At 43.5% G+C, this 21,957-nt stretch overlaps 1 protein-coding gene across 1 annotated transcript in view; it reads left to right on the forward strand.

The window, feature by feature from the left end:
- Positions 1-3,088: 3,088 nt before the first annotated feature.
- sema3bl (sema domain, immunoglobulin domain (Ig), short basic domain, secreted, (semaphorin) 3bl) overlaps positions 3,089-21,957 on the forward strand; it is a 47,556-nt gene continuing 28,687 nt past the window's right edge. The window contains exons 1-2 of the mRNA XM_010895849.4: positions 3,089-3,673; positions 19,764-19,924. Of these exons, the coding sequence (XP_010894151.2) occupies positions 3,565-3,673; positions 19,764-19,924 (270 nt within the window). The 5' untranslated portion in view covers positions 3,089-3,564. The remainder of the gene's footprint in view (positions 3,674-19,763; positions 19,925-21,957) is intronic.

Consider the following 21,957-nt stretch of genomic DNA (forward strand, 5'->3'; position numbering starts at 1 on the left):
TTAACGGTCATCACTTTATGGCTTGCCTGGTTTCTTGTTTTTAAAACTCCCTCAAAACTAAAAAGAACATAGAAAGGTATCCTACCTAAACAGTGCTATCCAGCAAACGCTAGCTCATAAACCTTTGAGAGAGTGAAATATGCCTACTCGAATCACTGTAGGGAATACTGTGTATTAAACATTTAAAATATGATACATTTCTTATTAGGGCTGCTACTGTACGTGCTAGGCCTATTCTTGATGGCACTTCAGCACTGCCTTGCTTAAACCCTGAGCCACCCCTTATTGTATACTAGGGGCAAGGGACAGTTTTATTGGTTTAACCCAGAACCCAAAGTAGTGAGATAGATAGGAGGGCTATGGGACTGTCACACTGCATCTCGAAGAAGAACAGTTTTGGTTCTTTCAAAGTCTCTCTCTGTCAAGTTGGAATAGGTTGTGTTATATTGGGGAGGCAAAGCACTGAAGGATAAAGGGGTGCAAAGTTAAAAGGAGGGATGGGGAGATGAGTAGTATTCTATAAGCCGATTGTGATTTAAGAGAAGGAAGAGCTCAGGAAGAGTGCATATAGAAAGAGGCGCATATTTGAGTGTTGGGGGGGATGGGTTTGTTGGGGAGTCGACAGTTAAATGGAAAATGGATGATCAAGAGGGATGAAATCCTGACAAAGGCAGTAACTGTGACTGCTCCTTGCAGGAGAAACCACAATCCACAAATATGTGCCTTGGATGAGTGTGTCGCATACGTCCGAACAATGTTGAATTGACATACATTGATGTACATTTGACTCCAGTGCGTAAATCTAAACATGCATTCTTTTAACAGTGTGTTGTTATTCAGTAAGAAAAAGAAGGCTGACTGTTGCCTTACTGTGAGACCAGTGGGCTGACCGTCTGTTGCCTGACTGTGAGACCAGTAGGCTGACCGTCTGGTGGTCATCTCCCTCCCATGCTGCTGTGTTTAAAGGCACCAGTCAGCGGTCAGTGCACAGGTCAGTCTGTAATCAGGGTCTGCTTAGACTAAGACCCTACAGGGCCCCGGCTGGGCTTCTGCACACACCCTGACAGCCACCGGGGTCAAAGGTCAAACGGGACTGGAGTAGGTCCGCGAACTTGTCGGCTACATTGGCGTGACCATGGCAACCCAGCTGGCTGGCAGATTTTCTGGTGAAAGGCACATAGTTGTAGACCCAATCAAAGTCACTCAGCCAATCCAGACCCATGGCTGAACAGCTCCATCACCGGTACTGACATATCTACTGTATAGGAGGTTTGAACTGAAGCCGGGTATGCTCTGTCTCTATCAATCAAATATGACTCAGAACTGCTTTCTGTCCAGACTGTAGATGCACGCCCACTCCTACTTTCTCTCTCTCTCTCTCTCTCTCTCTCTCTCTCTCTCACACACACACACACACACACACACACACACACACACACACACACACACACACACACACACACACATCTCATGTTTTATACAAAACGCCTCCTTCCCTTAATTCACTTCTCTCCCTTTCTCATTTGACCTCCCTCCATCCCCTCTCTCTTCACCTCCCATCTTCCTTTTCTTCACCTTCCTCCATGTCTCCTTTCCTCCTCAGCTCTAGATGTGTACAGAAGGCAGGCTGAGATTAGATGGACTATAGAAATAGACATAAGAGTGGCCCTTCTCACTCTGCTCTGATCTCCTGTCACCTCCTTTGTCACCTCCAGTTTAGGAGGTAAGGGATTCTACAGGAATCCCTTGCCTCCTCATTCACATGTGATCTCCTGTGTTCTTCACTGAGATCTCCTTTCTCCTCAGTTCCCCAACACTCTGTGTCTGCACTCTGCTACATAGAGGGTGAAAACACTTACAAACCCCCTTTAAATCTTGGCCGCTGTCTGCAGCTTCCCCCATCTCTGCCTCGGTAGCTGGCAGATCAGGCATCATGGAGAACATGCCAAGAGGGCAGCAGACATTTGAGTTAGCATGGCAACACCTTCGCTGAGCACTGCCAACAGTCATTACATATTACTACTTCTATGTGGAGTTATGGCACAGTTTAGATCACAGTAACTCTAAGTCAGGGACATGAGTTAAACATACAATGTGGTAGTGACAGAAAAATATGTTGAAGAAAATGTGTCTCAAGGTTTTATCAATTCATCTGGCACTTGGACAGTCTAGCTTCCTAGGACATATTTCATTGTGTCATGATGGTTTTCAGTGTGCTGGCATATCCAGCCATCCTGTTGATAGCTGCTGTCAGCATGGCTTATATGGCCTCATCATGGTCTGTATCTAGACATGGAGTAGGTCAATGAAACAGACACAGAAATATGTAAATCATTCTCTTTCTTTCTTCCACACACACAAACACAAAATATTCGACATTCTGTCTGCATTTTTCAATCATAGCTGAAATATGGTTGATAATTAGGGCAAAGTGATTTCATTTCAAGAAACCCTTCAAGGAATTGTGTTTAACCTAACCGCGTCTTAAACAATGTCACAATGTAATTCACAATGTAGTTCAGTCATACATTCCCCATTTTTTTGCTGAGCTTTGGTGTTCTGTAACATAAGTCTGAAAAGCTCTAGGGTATTTTATGGTAAGGAGGATGTTCCTTAGGTCATTTCTAATTACGTGTTGCTATGGTTGAGTCAGCACTGGAATGCATTGCTTTAGGTTATGGGGACAAGGAGGGTTGTATACTGCATTGATCTTTTAATCAAGCTGCTAATGCTACTCCTTCTACCATTGAATTCCATATATACAAGGGAGGGGAAGCCCTTAACAAGTGTCACAAAAGGCAGTGCACTGCAATTTCATTGACACCTTGATTGACTAGCTTTAGCCCCCCTGAGACCACCGCACATTTGCAGAGTAGAGGAGTACCTCCAACTTAATTAAAGCGATAGATTCGTTGCAACTGCTCTCATGGGTTAAGGCAGGTCACTCACAGGCGCCGGAGGTGCCGACCAAAACAGGCACAGCAATTTTATATCGCACATATCATGACAGTTTTGTTTTTCCTCATACCACGTCAAAACACTTAAGCAGGCGCAGGCTTAACCTTTTCACCTGACTTCAACAATGTAACAAACTCCTTAACGGGTAATTAATAGAGCACTGAGCGTGTTGGTTCAGAGCGTGTTTGGTGAGAGGCGGGTCGTTCGGAACGCTGTCTGCTGCCCTGCTCTCTTGCGCCTCCAGAGAAAGGCGGGGTGAGCTTATCCCAAGCCTCGTCAAAAACGGACTCTTTCGGACATCTGGGAGGGAAAAACCTCTGCGACTGGATCAAAGGCTGTTCAGAGGGCGAAACGCACGTTGTCAAGGCCGATAGAGAGTGGGAGCTGGACCGGGAACAGACTAACATCTTAAAGAGTTTTACGAAAAGGAGCGTATGTAGAGGAATGAGTCCTTGACGTTTATGGCAGTTTAGTTTAATAATTTATAAGAATGCAGTGCTAAAATAATTTTGAATATAAGAATATTGTTTGATATACCGACGTGAATTGCAACATTTCCCAAACACTAAAATCTATCCGCAATAAAAAGGACTTTTCCGAGGAACCATGAAGGAATTATCAAATATCTGTCAGAGGATGATTCTGGTTGCTCTGCTTCTAACAACAATCTCAGCTACCAAAATGAACGTACCGCGACTCAGACTTTCATACAAAGGTAAAATACAATAAATTGTGCATGAATATAAGTAATTGATTACACGCTATGCTTGATATTTATTGATATAGGCTATTACATCAATACAATATGTTTTCAAATGTTTTATTATTAAATGTTTAACTAGCCTACAACTTGGAAATAATTCAGATATTTATTTCTAATGTATTTATCATATTTATCTATTTGTCTTTGTTTGAAAGGACGTGCTACTAACATTGTTTGCTGAAGGACTCACCTAAACAATGCAGGAGCTAATGTGTTCTACTGAACATCAGGCAATATAATAAGGTTAACATAAAACATGATGCATGATTTAGGCCTGCTGGTTTAGGCAACTATTTCTTATTGTCAAAAACATTTCGATTACATATCACTCAATTTTATATGCTTATATAATATATGCTTCTTTCATAAATTGTCATATAATTGCTGCTTTTCGATTATTTCTGCATGTCTGCAAGCAAAGGCTACCCAAATAGGATTGTACTATTGCATTCTAGAACTTTACAACGTGTTATTTGCAATACAATCATTGGGCTTTGGCTTGTCTTATAGACTATACTTTGGATTAAATATTTTCAGTCAGTGTTACAACTAACCCACGCACTGGCGTCTTGGTGAGTCTTGTCATGGAAAAGTATTGCGTATTCCCAAATATGTTTGATTGTGGGCTACTGTATGCACCGGTGATTTGTTGCCTTAAATTTAGTTTGTTGGTTTTAATTTGACGGGAACACAGCGCTACTTTCCTCCTGAGGCGCTTGGGCATATTTTCACCTCCTCGCGGTTAGGCACACCGTGGCGCACGAGGCTTTTATTCCATTCCTGTGCTTTAATTACGTTTATAGTGCAGTGCACCGCTGTTCGACTCAGAAACGGAATCTCTGCGGACAGTCGGCTATTTACATAGATTAATAACGTATTGTCTTACACCATATATTACTATTCTACGCCTACAATGGGAGATCTGTGTGCGCTTTAGCAACCTCACGAGTATAGACATTATTAAACCGAACCTTGTCAGATTACACTCCTAATGCCTTGCATGTGTGATACCCCCGAGTAGGCTGGTCTACTTAAGGGAGCCTGTATATGTAGAGGTTCTTGACACGGCTGGACCATATCATTTGAATTCCCTGGCCAGTTTTCACAAACTCGGCACTTACCCAGTCCCAGTGGGCCTGCCATTATTAGTAATACATATCAAAAAGGATTTCCTCCATTTTGGAATTTATTCTCTCATTAGAAAATGATCACTCTTATATTTTCTTTATCGTGTTGCACACTTAACTATCTTGTAAATGTTCCACTGTACTGTTCTTCTCTGTATTGACCTTAGTGCTCAGTTAAGTGTCCCCTGTTCAGATCCTGCTAAAGGATCTTAAGGCATCACCATTCTCTGGGGATTTACTGGTAATTTAGAAACAGGAAAAAGTGGCATTTTCTCATTTAATCAATTAGTAGGAATAATTAAAGCAGGAAGGGGCACCAAGCAGCCCTGCTTCCTATGAATCATGATGACCACTCCTATCCTCCATACATTATGCCACTCCATCCCATGATCACTCCTCCACTATTAGATAACATCAGTCCAGTAAACCTCTCACTCGTCCCTCAGACCAGACTCACAGCTTCCCTTCACCCACCCCCACCCCCCCAAGTCTGCTGCCTGCTCCGGGTGTCAGGGTGGATGGATCGTCGGTCAGGGAGGAGTTTGTGTTTGCTACGGGAAGTGGGTAACAGCCCTGAACTCCTGGCAGTGGGCTTGTTAAGTGTGTCTGGGTCCCCGGGGCTGGTGGTCAGGAAGGCGAGTGTGTACAGGGGTCTCAGGGGTGTCATCGTAGCCCCAGGTCTGGTCTGTTCGTGCTGGTGAGGGTTTGTGGATGAAGCCTACCCCCACCCAACCCCCGGCTCTCCGTCTCCTCAACTCCTGCCACGCCCCCCTCCTCCACAGCAGGCGTATCCACACTCCAGCCTGGGCAGTGGACACACAACCCACACACACGACGCATGTCTTTCCCTCACATGAACACACACCCAAACACAGCTCATTTACATCACCCATTCCCAGAGGGTTCCAGTGGTTCCCAGAGTGTCCTGGATGGAGGAGCAGTTTGTTTTAGTCCACATTAATGAATGCATGGGATTGTTTTCACAGTGTTATCCAGATGTTGTTCAACAGGGGATACAGACGGAACTGAATAATCTGTCACTGAGTCCAGAGACCCTGAGGCCTGAATTTGGGGTGTTTCCATCCCTCTCACTCTTTCCCCGGTCTATCTATCTCCCTCTCTTTCCCTTTCATTCTCTCTTTCCTTAAGTGCTCCCAGGCTTCTGGAATAAACGAAAGGCAAAAAAAAAAAAATCTCAGAAACTGGGCCAGTTGGCACATCACACCTATGAAAAGGCATAATGTACAGCTTTGAGAAATATGAGACTGAAAATGGAGTGAAAACGTTTGATTGTTCGATGCACAGATTGACATAATCGGGGTGGACTAGCTGTAGATCCGGCTGGCATTGCCCCTTCACTCAACTGGAGCAGTGGGTTTAGAGTGGGTTTCTGTGAAAATAGTCATTATGGGATAACTTTATGAAAGCAGAAGCTCAAGAAAGCTTTCTAAATGGTCTACCGTAGAGTGGTGGTTGCTTCAAGAATGTTCCTCATCAATATCTGTCTATTCCATTATTTCCAAAGCAAATTGCCCCCCTGCCTGCTACTATGTAGGCAAGGTGAACGAGGTGGGTTGCTTGCTGCCAAGGCCTAACACTTCAGAGCCCTTACCTCTTCTGCTGTCACACTCCTTGGCGTTCTGACACGTGTGCCTCTGGAGGCTGAAAGCTCCATTTGGAGGTGTCACTTTGTCCGCCACCTCCGCCCCAGCCCTCTGAAGTGACAGATCCCAGCTTACAATGCCAACAAACCATGTGCCACGGACCGAGCTGAGAGAGGCATGGCAACGCACAAGGTGTGAGAGAGGAGAGGCGGAGCCCGAGAAAAAAGAAAGAAAGGTGACACTTGAGTCTTACGGCTGCTGTCAAGATTTTAGCAAATAATAGGTGCATTTTTACAGCTATGCAGCAAATTACAACCAAAGCAAGGATCAGCATCCCAGCTCATGTGCATCTCAACCCCCATCCCCAACTCAACCCCATCCCCAACTCAACTTTCCATCCTCAATTCAACCCCCATCCTCAACTCAACCCTCCATCCTCACCTCAGCCTCCTACCAATACAGTGGGGAGAACAAGTATTTGATACACTGGCGATTTTGCATGTTTGGTTCTTCCAGCATGACAACGACCCGTAACACACAGCCAGGGCAACTAAGAAGTGGCTCCATAAGAAGCATCTCAAGGTCCTGGAGTGGCCTAGCCAGTCTCCAGACCTGAACCCAATAGAAAATCTTTGGAGGGAGCTGAAAGTCCGTATTGCCCAGCGACAGCCCCGAAACCTGAAGGATCTGGAGAAGGTCTGTATGGAGGAGTGGGCCAAAATCCCTGCTACAGTGTGTGCAAACCTGGTCAAGAACTACAGGAAATGTGTGATCTCTGTAATTGCAAACAATGGTTTCTGTACCAAATATTAAGTTCTGCTTTTCTGATGTATCAAATACTTATGTCATGCAATAAAGTGCTAATTAATTCCAAATAAATCATACAATGTGATTTTCTGCATTTTTGTTTTAGATTCCATCACTCACAGTTGAAGTGTACCTATGATAAAAATTACAGACTTCTACATGCTTTGTAAGTGGGAAAACCTGCAAAATCGGCAGTGTATCAAATACTAGTTCTCCCCACTGTATATGGAGCTCTCTGAGGAGAAGTCAGTAAAATGCATCATTTTGCCTGTCGATTCGTCCAGCCCAGTGGTGGCTATAACTGGTAGCTGTATTCAGCCTCCAATTAGGTAACATGGCCTGGCAACCACTCACCCCCCCCAGGTTCGCTCCACCCAATAGTTTCACAGCTGGCAGGGGCTTGGCCTTTTACTCATGGGTTTGGTTCTGATAAGCTACAGTTAACTTTGCTTTGTTGGTCTGTCTCAGTTACTTGCTTTCCCATGCCTTTGGCCTTTTCTTTGGAGTCAGGTTCATTTTTCTTGAACACACACAAACACAAACATACATGCACACGTGCGCACGCACACACACACAAAAGTGATTAATCTGTTGGTCCATTTCTTTAACCCCTCCGTATATCATTGTCAAGAGAGCCATTAGGGTCCAGCTGAGCTGCATCAGTACTGAGACCAGCAGGTTCTGTGTGCCAGGCCAGTTTCTATAGGAGTTGTGTGTGTGTGTGTTTGTGTGTGTGGGTGAGGTTGTCCTTTTAATATACTTATGAGGACCAAATATCCCCTTAAGGATAGTAAAACAAGGATAAATCGACCTTCTGGGTAAATGTTGCTGATCTCCCTGTGGAAACAAGTGTATTTATAGCATGCAGATTGGAGGGCCGAAACACTTCTAGTTTTCTTCATTTTGGACCCTACAAGGGAGGTTTTCCTGGCCACTGTGCATAAACTCTTGTTGCCTACTCTTTGGGGTTTTAGGCTAGGTGTCTGTAAAAGCACTTTGTGACAACTACTTGTGTAAAAAGGGGCTTAATAAAATCTATTTGATTGATTAATTCACTTCTATACTTAGGTATTCTTTTTACTTGGTTGATAATTGCACTAACCTGTTCTCTCAGGGCTGAACCAGTCCGTTATTAGAAGCAGAACATGAGATCAGGAAATGGTTTGACCCACTAGAACCAGAGTAGATAGAATTTGATTTAGGGCAAGTAAAATATGCTTTTTAATGGGAATACTTTTGCCAGTCCTCATGGATGGCAAAATCAAAAATTCTTGAGTGAGTGTGTGTGTGTGAATGTGTGTGTGTGTGTGTGTGTGTGTGAATGTGCGTATGTGTGTCTGAATGTGTGTGTGTGTGTGTGAATGTGTGTGTGCATTTTTACGGCAACAGAGCGAAGAGAGCCATGAATGGAGACGATGATGGAATAGTGATGAAAGATGGATAGAAGGAGATAACAGAGCTACAGAAACGAACGGATGTAAGGGCAGTAAGAGCAAAGGAATGATAGAGGCATGAATAAAGGGACAGAGAAAGAATGGCTCAGTTCAGGGTACGACACCTGAATGCTCAAATAACCGGTCCCATTTAGCAGGCAGGTTGACAGTTCGAGGCATAACAAAGTGTCATTGACCACCTGTCATGTGGATTAGTGCTCCGCTGTCCCTGTCTGTCGGTATGTGTTAGTGATATAGTGTTTGTGGAAGTCTCGTCCTCTGTGTGTGTGTTTATTATGTCTGACTCTATTTTAGTGTAGTTGTGTGTTTTCATGTCATAGGATCAGGCCTTTCTAAGCTCTTGACAGTGCATTTGTGTGAATAACTAGCCAAAATAAACCCCCGGTGACCGGGGCAATGGCAATGCTGTTAATGCGCGGAACAAATTACACAAATGGACACAGTCCAGGGGGTTAAATCTATTTATCTGAACCATTCCCACCGCATTCCCCCGTGATCTACCTCCTCAGACCCCTCTCCCATTCCCCTTTATGTTGTGTTTCTGAACGGGACAACTGTGTGCGAGTTGTTGAGTCAGTGCTCCATAACATATAATCTTAAAGACGATGGATGATGGATGGTTGAGGTTTGAAGTGGCCTCTCTGTTTCTTCTGAAAAGGTTCTCCCTCTGCTACGCTTGGGTAAACAGACCAGACCTCTTTTGTATAGTTTACTAGAGAAAGAGAGAGAGAGTACTGATTTTGTCCCATAGCATAGGTAAAGAAAGATAGAAAGAAAGAAAAAGTTCCATACCTTTCAGTAGCGGGAGAATTTATGTAACGTTTTTTAAAGCTATTTACCTACAGCAATACATGTTCCCTCTCTGCTGCTCTAGAATAAGTAGTGGGGGGGTTGTATATTTTCTGAATGCTGGGGGAGTCGGTGATGCCCGTCGGTGGCTGGCCTGGTCCGAGGGGGAGTGAGGGAGGCTACAGTTTCAACAGGGATCTCCTTGTGGTCCCATGGGGCTTGGAAACACAGGGACTTGGGAATGGAGGGTTGTCGTATTGACAAAAATGTTTAAATGCAAAGAGGCCTGGTACATGACCACAGGCCTTAACCCCAAAATGCTACTGTAATCACACTGATTGAATGTCACATCTCATTCTTAGATATTTTATTTTCTTCGATTGGCTGATGTTCAGTGGAGAGAACACGGGAAGCTGAAAATGTTGTACTTTCCTTTTGGAAAATGAATTTACGGAGGGTTTGGTTAAAGTTCTGTGTTTTCAGCTGGTTTTCAATGGGGAAGAAGCTACGTGTGAAGAAGCAGTGTGTGAGTGTTTTAACAAATCCTTTCAACAAGGAATATATTTAATATTGAGAGGTGAGAAGTATGTTGCTCTATCCCTGAGAATGATAGTTAATCCAAACATAACCTACTGTAGGTCTTTTTGCTTTATTTTAGGATGTGTTCTGAAACAAAAAAACTAAAACATATATATATACTGTATGTATAGGTGCACATTTTATAATTATGTCAAATATATTTATCTTGTCTGACTAAACATACAGTGGGGAGAACAAGTATTTGATACACTGCCGATTTCTTCTACTTACAAAGCATGTAGAAGTCTGTCATTTTTATTATACTCTTCAACTGTGAATGACGGAATCTAAAACAAAAATCCAGAAAGTCACATTGTATGATTTTTAAGTAATTAATTTGCATTTTATTGCTTGACATAAGTAATCGATACATCAGAAAAGCAGAACTTAATATTTGGTACAGAAACCTTTGTTTGCAATTACAGAGATCATACGTTTCCTTTAGTTCTTGACCAGGTTTGCACACACTGCAGCAGGGACTTTGGCCCACTCCTCCTTACAGACCTTCTCCAGATCCTTCAGGTTTCGGGGCTGTCGCTGGGCAATACAGACTTTCAGCTCCCTCCAAAGATTTTCTATTGGGTTGCCTTCTCACCAAGCTGCTTGCCTATTGTCCTGTCGCCCATCCCAGACTTGTGCCGGTCTACAATTTTATCCCTAAAATGCTAATTAATTATTTAAAAATCATACAATGTGATTTTCTCTCTCACAGTTGAAGAGTACCTATGATAAAAATGACAGACCTCTACATGCTTTGTAAGTAGGAAAACCTGCAAAATCGGCAGTGTATCACATACTTGTTCTCCCCACTTTAGGTTCAAAAGAAACATATTTTAATTTAGACACAGGAGATCAATAGCATTGAAAAAATAACTCAGTTCATTATGTTTTATCACAACTACATTATGCCGGCTGTTGGAAATGCCATCATTTGGACAGCGGAAGGACAGCTTTTTGCGTTGTGGCCGTAGAACTATCATCCACACAAGGATTTTGGCAGTTTGACAAGTTGTCTTCATCCGTGTGTGTGTGAATGCGTCAGTGTTCCATGTGTGAATACATGTGTATGACCCATGTCGTACCAATAGACATCCTCCGCTAGTGAGTCTGGCTCCGGGCCAGCGAAGGTCCTTTGGGAGACAACCGGGGGTGATGGGAAACCCCTCCGGGAGGGTTCACAGAGCAGGTGGAAGACCTTCGGTGTCTCTTGCGGTGATGTGCCCCACAGTAGACAAGGCTGCTGGCTCAGCAATCAATTAGTTCTGCACAGGAGCTGCTGACAGGAAGCCCTAAAAGCAACAGAGCCTTTGCACATGATATATTTGTTACAAGGAACAGGCGCATTCACGCGCACTTGCGCACACACACACACACACACACACACTGGTCTCCCTGTGTTCATTACATACTCTTGGCAACTAAAACCTGTCTGACCTCCTCACTGACAGTTTCCACGTTTGTGTGACCATCCCTGTTTGAATGTGTGTGTGATTGTTATGAAAGAGAGTGCTTCATCACGGGCGCTGCCTGCCTGTTCTCCACTGGTTGGGAGAGCCAGCATGTCCAGACCCGACTATCTGTGTGCACAACGGTCACTGGTTCATTCCCAAGAGAGGAGAAATTCTCCACAGGGTCTGCATGGACAAGACTGAACCTGGGCCTTCCAGAACCCCACTATAGCCCCCCCCCACCCCGGAAGTGTCCTGGTGCTGGTTCTTCTGGCTGTCCCTGGAGAATGTCTGACTGATTATGGACCAGTATGGAATATGAGCATATGGTCATGTCCCTGTCCCATTTCAGAGCCCTCCACACCAGTCATCCACACGCATGCCTTATTTCCTCCATAATGACAGGTTTTGAGGGGGTTATGACAACTGGGTGTGAGCCAGTTGGGTTTGGACTGGGTTTTGGGTAAAACCTCAATCCACAGTTGAAAGCCAATGGAATGAGTTGGTTTCTCCAGAGTGCTGAGGCCTTCGTCTCCCCGGCCTGTCAATTGGCTTGGTGTGGGAACCTGTGTCTGTGCTAAGATAAGCGTCCTGAGACCACCAATAAGAGAGAGGTTTGAGTATTTGCACACGTGTGTGTACATACGCTTGTTTGTGTGTGTATCAATTCTAACTGAACGCCAGTAGGATCAGAATGTGTTTTGAAGATGCAAACAAAACAAGCTCAGGAGTTGAGCACCGCGCCAATGAACGCCAGTGTTTCTTTAAACACTGCTCTTTCTGTCAAACAGAAACACAGGAAATGCACTGAAACCCACTCAGCACAGACTGTCATGATGTAATGCTGTTGAGGAGAGCCGAGAGAGGCCACGTCACCACCACTGAGCACGGAGCCCAAAGTGTCGTGTCCCCAGCCAAGACAAACGCCTGATTTCTGTCCTAAAGACACACACACAGACCTTTCTGGACCCCTACAGAGTCACAGCGTCCATACATCATCTAGTTTGGACAGATTGGCTAGAGAGATGACAGGCACATGTTATGCTTCCTTCCTTATATTATATTCTATATGTGACAGGCTCAGGGGGCTTTCCTGTGCAATGTGCATCTGTGGGGGGTGTGGCAGCAGAAAGGTGGTGGTCCGGCCAACTGGGTTTCCTGCTGGGAATGGACACTAAGGACGAGGTTTAGTAGTCCGGACTAGGAAAGAGATATGGGAGAAGAAGGAGGAAGAAGAGGACCAAGGTGGAGGTGCATGGAGATGGAAGCGGAGATGGAAGTGGAAGGAGATGGAGGTGGAGATGGAAGTGGGAGGAGAGGGGAGGAGATGGAGATGGAAGTGGGAGGAGATGGAGGTGGAGATGGAAGTGGGAGGAATAGGAGGTGGAGATGGAAGTGGGAGGAGAGGGGAGGAGATGGAAGTGGGAGGAGATGGGGGGAGATGGATGTGGAAGGAGATGGAGGTGGAGATAGAAGTGGAAGGAATAGGAGTTTGAGTTGGAAGTGGGAGGAGATGGAGGTGGAGATGGAAGTGGGAGGAGATGGAGGTGGAGATGGAAGTGGGCAGAGATGGATGTGGGAAGAGATGGAGGTGGAGATGGATGTGGGAGGAGGAGGGTACTGTGTGTTGACCTGGATTCCTGGCATTCTTGTCACATAGCAATAATATACAGCAGCGCTAAAACAAGTAACATTGTCCTGGAGAGTCTATTATTAGTATTATGATATTAGTGATATGTGTATTTGTGTAATTTGAACTGAACCCCAGTGTATTTTGTAACACATACTTTTCAACAGTACTGATAGAAGTGTACTCTTGTTCAAGGGCAGAGCTCACTAGAAAAATAATTCCAGGAATGTGTTTGTTTTTCTACAACTACATTTGTTTCAATTGGTCTTTTAAAGTCCAGACTTGCAATCAACTGTAGTAGATAAGCAAACAGAAATTGCGGCCATAAAAAATAAATTTTGACTATACAGAATCCTTTGAAGTACTTCGTCCTCACTTCCTCATCCTGAGCCCAGTGTAACAGAAATTCTTTAACATGCATATTGCTAACAACGCTTGGCTTTCAGCTGAATTTGAGTCATATGTAGAATATACAGTCATATACAAGAGCCTTAGGGTGCTCCTTTACATACATACTTTATATATTTCTCTTCTATCTCTCTCTCTCTCTCTCGCCGATGGCTCAGTGCATCACTAAGGTGGCAAAAGCATGATCTGGGTCTGTGGTGATGTGTCTGGGACTCAGAAATACCCGGGTCATTTGGGTTTGTCTTTGCATAGTATTTTGCCTTAAGCCTAATGAGGACAGGAAATATGTCCCCATTACTCGCATTTATTCTGATTGATTTAACCAATCAGAAATTGTTCTGTTTCTGACCCGTCATTTTGGGGTCAGAAACACAACAACAACACACACACACACAAACCTAATACAGGGAATTAATTTCTGAGGAGAAGACAGACCAGATGTATGAACTCTTAAGTCACTCTTGAAGACGGAGTCCACGATTTTTGGCCAGCGCTGTTGAGGATCCCTGAATATTGTGTACTTTGTCATGTATGTATGGGTCGAATTGTGCCCCAGTTGATCAAATCCACTCGCTTTCTTGGAATTTCATGGCTCACTGAGTCATGCTTGTGGTATTCCTATAGATTATTCACATATGAACAATTTATTATATGTCCACACCAAAACAGGTGGTTTAAAAAATAAATGTGTTTATTGCCCAAGTCCCAGACTATTTGACCTGGACAAACATACAGAAAGACTGAGGAGAAGGAGAATAAGTAGGCGAAAGATTAGGATGTAGAGAAAAAAACTGTTAGCCACAGCAATGAGTGGATGGTGGCAGCATAGGTGGTTTTGTTATGTTTAAAACGAAGTGTTGGTCAAGATCTGACGCAGAGCAGGTGGTGTCTGACAAAGATTCTGTTTATTTCTCGTAGTGCGATCATGTCAATTTAGCATATTTCTTTTCACATATAAAATGCTGTTTATACGGGGATATGTTGTTTGGAAGTATAGGGTTGTAAATTGGCAGATGTCTGGCTATGGGTGAGGTTTTTATGGAGGTGAAAGAGAGAAAAAGAATGGAGATGAAGATGGATAGAGCGAAAGTGAAAAAAACAAAGAAATGTATGGTGTGAGCTCAAGTGTGACAGTGGTTGACTTTTCTGAGGCGAAGCGTGAGACTGTTATAGCTCTAACAAGCTCCAGATGAGCTCAGAACTGTTGGGTATTTGACTTCCACTTTCCCCAGGGTGTGTGTGTGTGTGTGTGTGTACAGTGTCTACTACAGTTTGTGAGGTGGCGATCCACAGAGCCTGGTGATAATGTTTAAAGGTATGGAAAAGGAGATGTGGCTATGACAGGTCTCTGTCAAAACACAGACGTTATAGCAGTGCAACGTGCCCTACGTCACGGTCGGCTGTCACAGGCTTAAACACTCACACTGCACTCAACCTGAAACCTATCCTCAGCTCATTCGGATCGGTGGAAAACATTGAACCTGTCGAGGCATTTTCAAGTAGTTGGGCACCTCTGGTTTGCTGCTCCTGTGTTTGATGATAACAACATGAAAACAGACACCGCATTCCAGCACTGTCTGTAGCATTATCTTCTACAGAATATTTCTTATTATTACCTACCGAAAAGAGTCTTTCTCAGAGCCCCCCTTCTTCTCTTCACTCTGATGCATACAGAACCTGTCTTTTTGTCTGTTCATCACATCTGTCCATTTGTCCATCGCTTGTCTGTCCGTTGAGTGGGCAGTACCTCAGGAAGCATTCTGTTGAAAGGATACAGGGACATTCACACATCCTATCAGACATTAGGATGCCCCTGAATGTGGTTTGGAGATAATTGCAGTGTCTTTTTTAAAATATTTTCAGCTCAGTGGATTTTCTGAAGCTCTTCATGTAACAGAGCTCTGCTCCTGGCAAAAGCTGGGACATTAAATAACTTACGGTCTTAGAAGCTACACTGTAATCAAAATGTATAAATGTGTTAATTTTACTAATAATAATAACCAAGACTCTCAACTGTCTCGTTATGTCCTGTTGTCGCAACAGGTCAGTCTTTGGAACTGAGAGGTTGTGCACAGCAGAGCCTATCGTTGCACCCACAGCTGAGAAAATAAATCAGCACTTCTAAAATCTGTTTAGTTGCATTGCTACTTGTAAATAATAAAAAACAACACATAGAATATAAATTGCTAACAATTCAGCTTTTGAATAGTTAAAGGTCTATCTACTGCTTTTGGGAGGAACTGACTAATGTAACTGGAGACTTAAAGCAACTGTACTAACTTAATGAAATGCTAATATTAAATTGTAAGTTGCTCTGGCTAGTAACTGAATGACTACGGGATAAATTGGGCCAGAGCTAAGTCTTGCCACCTATGACCATAACAAGAGTCAATTATGCGAATTCAGTCTCCAAAATCATATAAAAATCGAATTAGCTAAACCAGAGATATCCTGTAGTGTTCTTGGAACAATATATATATATATATATATATATATATATATTATACTGTTCTCACTTTCATTTAGTAGAAATCATTGCTGTGGATACAGTTGAACCTAAACAACAATTAAATTCCGTAAAGTACATCAGATGGAGTTAGGGATTCAGGAGCTGAAATAGTCAGTTGAAATAGAAATACAGTTTCATGACATGAAAACAAAATGCCAAGAACACTATAGCATATGACAGCATTGTTTAACGTTATTCCATGAAAATGTATATTCAAGTTTTATGTTTCAAAGTTGCATTATGGTTCTAGAAGAACACAACAACGTTGGTCTTTTTTTGGAACAGATGTCTCTTTCCATTAGGGATTCACAGTGGTATACGTTTTGGATGCTTGAACTCTTTTTGTGGCCAGCAGCGTACAGCCTGGTAGCCAACAGAGCGTCTTTTGAAGCCATCAGATGGAAACATTTTGACTGGTTGTGGTTTAATAGGAGAAAGGTTTTTTAAGAACTCTTTAGGCTGCTTTGTCTAATAAGCCCACAGAGATCTTAGACTAGCCTGCTAAATAAATATGCAGATTATGTAAATGTGTTTGGTAAGCCTTCCAAAATATTTAACACTGTTTCAAATATGTTTCTTAAGATTTAAATGGCATGAGCTCATGGGACATGCATAACCTCTATTCCATATATTCATCATTGGGCAAGTTGGTGCCTCTGGAAAGTTAATTCAGAATAGCACATTTCCTCCTCCTTGGCCTAGGGCCTTGGCTACTGGTTGTATTCAAGATAAACACTATTTTTATTTTCTTTTTGTAATAATGCATTCTCCTGCTACTGTCCTGTGAATAATATGCTCCGCAAACTTTGTCTTTTGAGTTACATTTATAAAAGATCAATGTGAAGGTCTTTGACTGAACTGTGGCAACTCTACCTCTCAAATCCCAGTAAACCACAGCAAATGACTAAAACCTATTATATCCACACTGCATGCAGAGAGAGAAAATACATTTTATCTGAGTTTTTCTGATTTTAAGTTTAAAGAAAACACTGTAAAACCTAACAAAATCTCTTTAAGAGCTACACTTAGTCTTTGAAATTCAGAAGTCTTCCAATAACCTTTTTAAGGCTGTAATAACTGGCAGCCCTTGGGTTTGGCAACTGCTAAAGCGATTGTTTCATTGGATTGTTTCATCGGGTCCCAATAAAAGGGTTTTGGTTTGACTCCTGCTACCTCTGCTTTGCTTTCTTCTTGGTTCAAGATTGGGTTTTATTTCCAATTAGGAAATAAACATAAGAGGAATAAACTATTTTACATGTTCTCCACTGCTGGCTACAGTTAATGACAGTGCTCAGGGCAACTGTGTGTGTGTGTGTTTGTGTGTATGTTAAAGTGTTAAAGCTGTGATGTGTATCCACTGTTAGTCAACTTGTTTTCAGACCACATGATGGAGCTTGACAACTGTGCTCTTAGCAACACTGTCATCACTCCACTGTCAGTTTCGACGCATCTCCACCAAGTCTCCCTGCCGAGTTGCTCTGCCTACCCAAACACACACACACACACACCCCAACACACACACACACACACTCGCATTCTGAGAGACAAGCCCTTATCACTCTACACTCTACCGAGTGTTTGCTGAGTGATGCATAAGGGCCCCTCTCTAGCCATGCACAACCTGTCTATCACAGAGGCCCTGCATAGCTCTGGACTTGAACTCAACCTTGTATATCCCTTCTGCTGAGGGACTGTGGATGCGTTGTTAGTTTGCTGTTGTTGCCAGTGAATCAGCAGTTAGATACTGAATAGAAAAGGCTTAAAGGACGTTTCTAGTGTAATCACTACAATCCCTGAATAATACTACAGGGTTCAAATCAGTCTGCTTTTAATGAGCTCAGTGCCCTGCGCTTTTGAGCTGGCGGTTAAAGATCAAAGAAACCTCCCTGTCCTATCGCTACGCTCCATTGTTCTCCTCTCCCTCTCCTCTTCTTTCTACTCCCTCCCTGTTTCTCCTTTCTTGTATCTCCTTTCTCTCCTCTATCTGTTTTCTTTGTCTTCCTTGCTCTCTTGTAGAGGAATTCTCTCATGCAGACCCTTTAAAAAGTATCAGTGTTTTGGCTGCAGGCACAGAGTTTCACCTCCTGAATCTAAATTGGTTCGGGTAAGAGAGAGATTTGCTGTGTTGTCCAGTCTGGCAACACTTTACACACTTGCAAAGAGACAACACACAGAAACACACACACACACACAAGACCCTCATACTTTGTATAATATACTCTCATCCACGCACACCAACACAGGAAAGGAGCGAGACCTCCGAATGTTCCCAGTGCCGGGACATCTTTGCGATCCCAAGCTCACTTTGGGGTCGGAGGTCAAATCCTGTTTTCCTATTAGAGGTATTCTGTCCTCTCTTATAACACTCACTTTACCAGTGGTTAGGCCACCAGTAGCTAGGCCATGCTTAATGTATGCTAACACAGCATACAGTCAGGATGTCAGGGGCCTCCCCACCATGCTCTCTGGTTAAGATGTGTATGAGCTTGGTCCGCCTGGGACTGCAGCGTGGAGGAGAGCGCATGAGCCTCAGCCCCCTGTGGAGTACTCAGAGTGTGTGTGATTGTGTGTGTTTTGTTAGCACTTTAACAAATGCATGTTTGCAATGATGTGAGGCGTACCTCAGAGCAGCACGTACCATTCTAACCCCTGCCTAAATCGGTCCCCATGCCAACTGTCAATCACGTTGTCAGTCTCCACTCAGGATGTGTAATAGAGGCGCAGGACATCCAAAATACATGCATTTGTTCTACAGAGCACTTACAGCACGATATTAGAATCAGCACTCTAATGGAAACAGTGTGTTGTAGTGTACAGCAGAAGGAAGTATAGGAAACAGTGGATGTTAACATAAGGGAGAGATTTTAGATTGGTGACTCCACCCAAACTGCTTTCAATGTTTTATCATCTTAGAACACTGAGTCATTCTCCAGTTCCGAAGCCAAACCAGTCCTCTACTGTTCTGGAAGCCCCGTGCTTTTATTTGGAACTAACATGGAGATATCTGGCTCAGCAGTAGGGAGCCCAACCCAGAACCAGAATTTACACCCTTAACTAGGAGTCCAAGGCATTCATTTTGTAGTAAATTCCAGATTAGGTCAAAGTTAACATATAACTTTTCATAGATCATTTTGAAAATTGATATGGAGTTGTAGGTTCTATGTAGCTTTCCCCATAACATAATGGAAACTGATTTAGGATTACAATGAAAGTAACTTTTGTGTTATTGTGCATAAAAGTGGATTCTGTAAAACCTAGTTTTCCCCAAAGATGTGATAAAAAAAATGTTTTAAGTATGTTATGCATTTCTTAGTTTATGTGTTCCCCTGGCTTTTTCCTTTTGATTGATGTATACCATGTTATTTACAGATGTCTTTCTGACTCTGTCTCTTCCAACATCTGTAAATATATGAATGGCACAATGGTCTGCTGGACACAGTAAAAACAGACGATGCAACTAGCACAAACATACAGGAACTATGGGTAATAATTCGAACAATGGGTTATAGAACCTAATTCAGATATGCTGGCCTGCCGTTGAACTCGGGGGAGTTAGTGTCCACTCACACTCCATTGAAATCCCAACCGGACATATTGATCATAGTAATCCTTCATTTTCATCCTTGTTTTATCTTTTTTCCAGTAAGTTTATTAATACTCACTCCTCCTTCAATTCTCCTTCCACAGACCTTGTGGCCACCAACCGTTCATCTGTCTTCAGCGGTCACCACGGTCAGCTTTCTCTCACCGCCGTTTTTCTGGACGAGTACCATGACCGTTTGTTCCTGGGGGGGAAAGACGTCCTCTACTCCCTGAGGTTGGACAACACCAACCCGGACTCCAAAGAGGTGAACCCTTGTTCCCCGGTAAAACTGTACCTCTGCCCCACTCTACAAGACAGTTGTCTGCAGGTCTCCCTCCTCTCTCTTAGTTGACTGACGAAGTGAGGTCACGAGTTAGTCAAGAATTCCCGTCACCTGGTTATTTAGGTTCTAATTAAACCAAAAACCCATTAACTAGTTAATGCTAGGCTCAGCCTGGCACCCTGATGTATTTCCATCACTCAATAGACCACCCCACGTCTCCTAACCTAGCCAATAATCCCCACATAAAGAATGGCTCCTGAACTCCCTCGACTGGCCTTGCTTATCAGAGGTCCCATCGGTAATGTCAGCCAGCTGCATGGGGATGACTCTGGGTTGTTGTTGAACTGCTGACAGGGGTTAGGCTTATATTGGAAGTATGAACATGTATACATACCAGCAGGACGCCAACATCACACATCTCTAAATCATCCCAGACAGCTCCAACGCTGGGGTTCATAACGTAATCCCTGCTGAGATTAATGCTTTCACAGTTTGAGTTATTGGGCCTTTCTGCATGAGCCCTTTATGTGTGTGTGTCCTCGTATGCCCTGTGATGAACAGCCTCTTATGTGATGCTCTTATCTCAGTCTAGAGTTTCCGCTAAGCTGGTCTCAGTGCAGCTCTTCTTATCAGCACTCTGTGGTTTCCCACCTGATAGGATAGCAGAGATGGGTAAATCTGGCCCCAGGCTCCAGCTCCCTTTACCACCTGACTCTGTAGCATTGTGAATGGATTAATCCTCCTTCCATCTCTTCTGCTCCCCGGTCCTCCATCATAACAGCCCTCGGCCACTCCCTCCAATCTATGTCTCAGGCTTTGCTGTTAGTCCACACACTTTGGGTCATGTCCCTTGACAAAAATAACCCGAAAATCATCTCTAATCAACTGGTTCCTTGGTTTGCTGGAACTTGTATAATGTATACATTCATTCCACACAGACTGATATATTTCAAGTGTTTATTTCTTTTAATTGTGATGATTATAACTGACAACTAATGAAAACCCCAAATTCAGTATCTCAGAAAATTTGAATATTGTGAATAGGTTCAATATTGAAGACACCTGGTGCCACACTCTAATCAGCTAATTAACTCAAAACACCTGCAAAGGCCTTTAAATGGTTTCTCAGTCTAGTTCTGTAGGCAACACAATCATGGGGAAAACTGCTGACTTGACAGCTGTCCAAAAGATGACCATTGACACCTTGCACAAGGAGGGCAAGACACAAAAGGTCATAGCTAAAGAGGCTGACTGTTCACAGAGCTCTGTGTCCAAGCACATTAATAGAGAGGCGAAGGGAAGGAAAATATGTGGTAGAAAAAAGTGTACAAGCAATAGGGATAACCGCACCCTGGAGAGGATTGTGAAACAAAACCCATTCAAAAATGTGGGGGAGATTCACAAAGAGTGGACTGCAGCTGGAGTCAGTGCTTCAAGAACCACCACGCACAGACGTATGCAAGACATGGGTTTCAGCTGTCGCATTCCTTGTGTCAAGCCACTCTTGAACAAGACACAGCGTCAGAAGGGTCTTGCCTGGGCTAAAGACAAAAAGGACTGGACTGCTGCTGAGTGGTCCAAAGTTATGTTCTCTGATGAAAGTAAATTTAGCATTTCCTTTGGAAATCAAGGTCCCAGAGTCTGGAGGAAGAGAGGAGAGGCACAGAATCCACGTTGCTTGAAGTCTAGTTAAATTTTCCACAGTCAGTGATGGTTTGGGGTGCCATGTCATCTGCTGGTGTTGGTCCACTGTGTTTTCTGAGGTCCAAGGTCAACGCAGCCGTCTACCAGGAAGTTTTAGAGCACTTCATGCTTCCTGTTGCTGACCAACTTTATGGTGATGCAGATTTCATTTTCCAACTGGACTCTGCACCTGCACACAGTGGCAAAGCTACCAGTACCTGGTTTAAGGACCATGGTATCCCTGTTGTTAATTGGCCAGCAAACTCGCCTGAAAATCTATGGGGTATTGTGAAGAGGAAGATGCGATACGCCAGACCCACTAATGCAGAAGA

This window comes from Esox lucius, chromosome 12, assembly GCF_011004845.1.
Source record: "Esox lucius isolate fEsoLuc1 chromosome 12, fEsoLuc1.pri, whole genome shotgun sequence".
NCBI classification, from domain to species: Eukaryota; Metazoa; Chordata; class Actinopteri; order Esociformes; family Esocidae; genus Esox; species Esox lucius.